This window comes from Octopus bimaculoides, chromosome 9, assembly GCF_001194135.2.
Source record: "Octopus bimaculoides isolate UCB-OBI-ISO-001 chromosome 9, ASM119413v2, whole genome shotgun sequence".
In the NCBI taxonomy this organism is placed as follows: Eukaryota; Metazoa; Mollusca; class Cephalopoda; order Octopoda; family Octopodidae; genus Octopus; species Octopus bimaculoides.
In genome coordinates, this window is record NC_068989.1 from 93,050,017 (window position 1) to 93,055,879 (window position 5,863).

A 5,863-nucleotide genomic window follows, 5' to 3' on the forward strand; every position below is an offset into this window, starting at 1 on the left:
TATATATATATATATATATATATTTATCTCTCTATCTACCAACCTGTCTATTTGATAATGTGTATCTTGGAAGGCAATATCTAATTGGTTTTTCCCTTAACCCCTTAATTTACAGCATCGTCCCTACATAAATTCAGCCCCCGAATTAGTTTGATGCTGTTACAGCCATCTAAATCCCTCAGATGTAATTTTGCTAAGATAAACCTTACTAATCGACGATTTGTTAAGTAATCCAAATAGTTTACCAGTCCTGCACTTGATGAGTAAATCTATAGACTATGTGCCTCTAATCTGATAAATATATGATCTTTTATCAATTGTTCGATGGATCCAGGTGTTAGCGGAGTTCATCATGGAATATCGCTTTGTCACATTTCTTTGACAGGGGAAGGATAGACAGATCTCGTTTGGTGGGTTATGACAAAGGATATAGTGTGGTATACAAAACTGAGTTAACTGAGAAAAGAGAGCTGTTGTCTCTGCCGAAGACTTCGCCATTTTCAGGTCACACGTGAAAAGAAATATAGGGATGAAGAGAGAAGTGCTTCACTTGCTCAATCGGCCTTTCTTAAATATGCGTTTGTACATTTGAAATGGGGTTGAAATTTGGGAGAGATCGCTCTTCCGCGATTGCTCTGATTGGGCCAATGTTACAAACCTCTTTTGGAAAACACATACACGTGCGCGCGCGTGCACACACACACACTAAAGATCCCCATGTATATGTGTTTGTTTTATTTCATTTTGTTTTTATTCATCTACTCTATACGTTAAGATGTTGAGTGCTATTGCATTAAATCTAATTCATTGTGCTCTCTTGCAGATTTGTGTGTGTGTGTGTGTGCGTGTGTGTGTCTGTGTGCTTATATACAGCTGGTGTTGGTTTGTATAGGCAAGAGTTTTTTATTTTAAAAATTCGACAAAAGCAATGCCGTAAATTTGCCGTGGGAAGTGGAAAATCCGATGTTTCTGACAGAGTCTTTCTGCAGTTTCCCTTCTATCAATTTTCTTTGAAGAAGGACTCTATCCGAAACATTGTACTTCATATACATATCTACACATGTGTAACGTTTCGGGATTAATATTGTAGAGCATGAAGAACTTAGGTCTAAATTTAAGGTGTAGTATATGTCTGATTGTATAATTGTATAATTCACTGTGTGTGTGTTTGTGTATGTGCGCGTGTATGTGTGTCTTTCTGTCTGTATGTTTGTTTGTGCGTGTGTGCGCGCGTATATATGTTGTCCGAAACAGTAAGGACATTTGGTAACATGACTGAAGAAAGAAGGCTACGAATGAACTAGTCCTTTTTTCTCCTGTCCTTCTAATTGCTGTTTCTCCTGTCTGCTTTTGTATCGTTTATTTGTTCGAATGTTTTACTGTCCTCTATTGCGTTTTTGTTCCATTATAGTGTGTATATGCATTTATTTTACTAATCATCTGTTGTATTTATTTCAGAATGTCAATGATGGAATAACCATTTCACGCCGTCTGTCTGCTTTGCTGCCCCTTCTTCGGATTTCTTCTTACTTCTGACAAACCAAAGTAACATACGATAAATCGTATAACCGAAACCGGAACTATCTCAAAAATTGCCGTAATTAAAAGACAATATATATACATAAACACAGAATATAGATATAAATATATCCGTACCTATATCGAGCTATAAAAGACAAAAATGTTGATACCAAAGAAATACTGGATTGCTCTGTTAGTGTGTTTCTGTTTGGTGGTGCTGGCCTTATGTGAAAGAACACCAAGAGCAAGAAAGAAAGGTACGGTCACCTTTTATTTTGATTTCGTAAATTTCTTCTTGATTTTTAGTCCCAAAATCAGTTCCTCTGGTTAGTCTCTGGAAACCACTGCAAGGAAATTGTTTAACCTAGTTTGAATTAAGCTTGTATGTAATAAACTATTTTGTATTGAAATTTATTAATACTGATGGACACCACCAGATGGCCACACATTTTCATTAGGCTCTAAAGGAGCCAATGAAGGAATCTCGACGCGTAGCAGCCAAATCTTTCTCAAACTACTCTGTAGCTTCTTAAAAGAGGAAGAACACATCGGATAAAAAGATACTCTTAAAAACGCTGCTATCACTGACAAAATGACTGGTTGGGCGTCAATGGAACGCCTTTGTGACCAAACAAAATCTACGTCTGGTGCTGACCATTTGTATATGAGAGTTTCTCACTAAGTATTTCTCTGAAGCCTTAACTTTGATTTATAACCGTTTCTTCTTCTCCAAACCACTCTCCATAAATAAATTTTCAAAAATACTTGTAACAGTACTTGAGTAACGGCCTTCTTATGGGTCGTGCTGAGCTAATTCCAACCAGCAAATTCACAAAACTGCTAAGGTGAACTGATCCCACCCGGATATTATAGACACTGATATGGAGAAAGTCACTCTGTCAAGATTCTAGCGGCTGTGACCATGTATTCGGGTACTTTACGTCGATTCAAAATTTGATTTGATCGAACTAAAGTACGTTTTCAGCTACCCACCACATCATTTACTCCAGCCCAGGAAGTTGCCCTGGCCTAGTTGCATCGTGGGTGAGTTCGCCCAATATGCTGACCAAACCAATGGAGGTGCACCTTTTGAGCAAGATTCGTTGAAGGAAACTGCCTTGATGAAAACAAACTTCAGAACTTGACACAGAATCCAATGCATGAACGCAAAAGATTCGGTTAATGTAAAGTAGACAAACGCTTCCGTCATTGTCTTTGGTCATGTCTTGTAGTCGTTCGGCAGGATGGCATGAACGAGTGTGCAGACTAGACACGAACTGTTATGGTTACAAAGACCTTCGACCTTAACGAAAACCAGCTTTGAAGATAGTAGATACGGTTGATGCGGACAAACATCACATCGCTGTCCTGTCCTTACATCAGTGGAGGTAGAACCAAAGTATTTGAATCAATCGATATCTTCCAGAATTTCGCCACTAAGAATGATAGGGACCTTTCTCACATGACTATAGTAATGCAGTTCTGTCAATCTTCAAATAGAAAATACAACTGGCTTCATTGCTTTGGTTTTAAGGGAAGTGTTTTCTAATTGTTGTCATTAATTTTCTCGCCATTCTATCAAACTTATTGATTTTTTTTTTCCAATCACCATCCTAATTATCACGTTAAGTTCAGAGATTATTACTGCTCATCTAATCTATTAATGCCTTGTAATTGCGCCTCGGTTTTAATTTCGTCGTGGCTATTGAATACAATTCATTTACTAAATTATTCATTATCGGTTTTTTTTTTTAATTTCCTTTTGTACTTTTTCCAGTTTTTCTCTGTATTCTTTCAGTCATTTATTTATTACTCGTTAATAATATCTGTTGTAGGCCAATGCATTTTTGAATTCCATTATTCTATCAATCTACGACTGCTTTACATTCATCTTACTTGATACGTGTCACTAACTTTTTCAGTAATCCTTCTTTTGTTGTCCTCCTCCATGGGTTTAAATAAAAGGGTTGCATACGGGGGCTTCAACGCATCTTTTTTTTCCTCCTTAGTTTCGCTTGATGATGGTTCCCATTGTCAGTTCCAAGCACGTTTTATTCCTCCTCTCCACTGAAGAGCTGAATAAGTAGCTGAGGAAGTAACACTGGAGTTGTTTCCGCAGTTTCCATATTCTTGTCAGTGCAACACGCTTGACATGTAGTGCTCACAAGAGATGTATTCTCCTTATACATACATCAATTATCAATAGAACTTCTTGTTTCTCACTTTATACTGAACAACTTTTAACGGTATAAAGTGGATTTTGCTATCAGTCACATTCATGATAAGAATTGCCTAACTTACTTTCCTTTGACGAAAATATTTTAGAGAAGTGAATTTTCTATCCGGCTGTTTTGTGACTAAACAATGGAACGGACAAAGCTGTGCAGGGTTTCAAATGATAAAAAAAAATAATAATAATAACCTGAATAATTTTTGCCACAAATGTATGTATCATAATAATCGAATTTGAAAATTCCATAGTGTTTATATGTGACGGGTAGAAACGAATGCGAAATTCACTCTTGCATTATCTAAAACGGGTACCAGTTAAGCACCGGGGTCGATGTGATCGACTAACCGACTCTACCAAAATTTGAAACCATTAGAGTGAATTGTCAGAGCATCGGTAAAAATGCTTTACAGTTTTTCTTCCAGCTCGTTGTGGTCGGAGTTCAAATTCTGCGGCGGTGAAGTTAGCCCTTCATTCTTTCGGAGGATAAAAAATGTACCTGTGGATGTGTTCTGCTTTAACTCTGCCCATAAAATTGGTGGCGTTGTGACTAAATCAGAAAGAATTAATAAAATAGGGTATTGACCACAATAGGAATCGAAAACATGCGAGGTGTCACAATATTTTAGCATAGTGAGGCAATTAGAGCTATGGCCGTAAGTTCTCTGACCATACATGCACGTTTAACACTTACAATACACAATGTCTGTGTAGGTTTGGTTTCACGTGAAGTTCCACAACACAGTCATCTTCGGCGAGTATCTTCTACATTGGCCCCAAGGTGACAGATGCTTTGTCGATGAATTTGGTAGACGGAAACTACTCAGAAGCTCATCACGCCCGCGCGCATGTGTGCCACTCCCAACGCTTGATAACCTTTTGCTGGTTTCCTGACTTATTGTCACAGTAAAAGAGACGATGGAGTAATTTGCAAACTAAAGGGAAAAAACGAAGTACTGGGGACGATTTGTTCAATTAAACGCGTCAAGGCGGTGCTCAAGCATGGTCATTTTTTAAAATATGGGTATTTATTTATTTTTTTCTTCTTTCTTAGCACCCAGAGCACCCCAGTGGAAAAAGCGATCCCCACCAAAGAAAGGAGATTCGCTCGTGACAGTGGCGGCAAAGAAGACCTTGAAACTGGATTGTTCGGCTCACGGGATACCAAAACCAAACATCACTTGGACAAGGGAAGGAGTCGATATCAAACGTATACCAAATTTGAAGGTAATTACACACACACACATACACACATGCAGAATTTCGTCTGCTTATCGTCCGATTTATTTTTTCACTTTTACAGGTGTTTTGTTTTATTAACAACAAATTTTTACAAGAAGAAAAAAATGAGAAAAAAAAAACATTAGAAGTATAAGAAAAATCCATAGATACCACACCAAGGAAACAAATAAAAAGAAGAAAATGGGGGATTAAACTGCCAGAGATGGGCGGGGAGGGAATGGCGGGTTGTGCACCCCAGAAAAAATGGCGTGTTCGGACGCGTCTCGTGGACATGACTGCGCAGGTATTGCCCCGAAAACGGCCAGCAACACTCGCTGCAACAACCGCTCCACGTTGTGGGGCTCATAATTCTCTGTTTCAAATACGCAGTAACCAGATAATTGTGAAAATGAAAGAAGTAGCTAGACAAAGGAAAGTAATGCAATGACTGGCAGTTATTGTATTTTGGTGTGGTTCATTCACAGCGTGAGAGGCATACACAAACGGGCCGCTACCGTCCATGAAAATGAAAGTTTTATTAGTGAAATTTTCTAGAGATAAGCTTCAGATGATGTAGATTAGGATTATATCGTAATTTGCTGAGAAAAAAATTTTCCAGAAGTTAGGGATAGGAGTTTTTAAAAAAATCGCACAAGTCGGTTTCGCTTCCTCATAACTTTCAGAAAATTGGGTATTTTGTAATGAAATGTTCTACAAATACCTTTCAAAGTGCGTAAATTAAGATTATACAGGAATTTGATGCGAAAAGAAAAATGGTGAGCACGAGCACATACATACTGACAAAATTTTTTCAAGTTTCATTTTGTAGATATGTGATGTGTTGTCAGTATGTATATGTGTGGACCAACCATTTTTTTTTTTTTTTTTTTT

General features: G+C 37.8%; 1 protein-coding gene across 1 annotated transcript in view; it reads left to right on the forward strand.

The window, feature by feature from the left end:
- Positions 1-5,863, forward strand: part of LOC106871629 (fibroblast growth factor receptor-like 1) — a 201,875-nt gene that overhangs the window by 190,123 nt on the left and 5,889 nt on the right. The window contains exons 3-4 of the mRNA XM_052970946.1: positions 1,459-1,778; positions 4,806-4,978. Of these exons, the coding sequence (XP_052826906.1) occupies positions 1,682-1,778; positions 4,806-4,978 (270 nt within the window). The 5' untranslated portion in view covers positions 1,459-1,681. The remainder of the gene's footprint in view (positions 1-1,458; positions 1,779-4,805; positions 4,979-5,863) is intronic.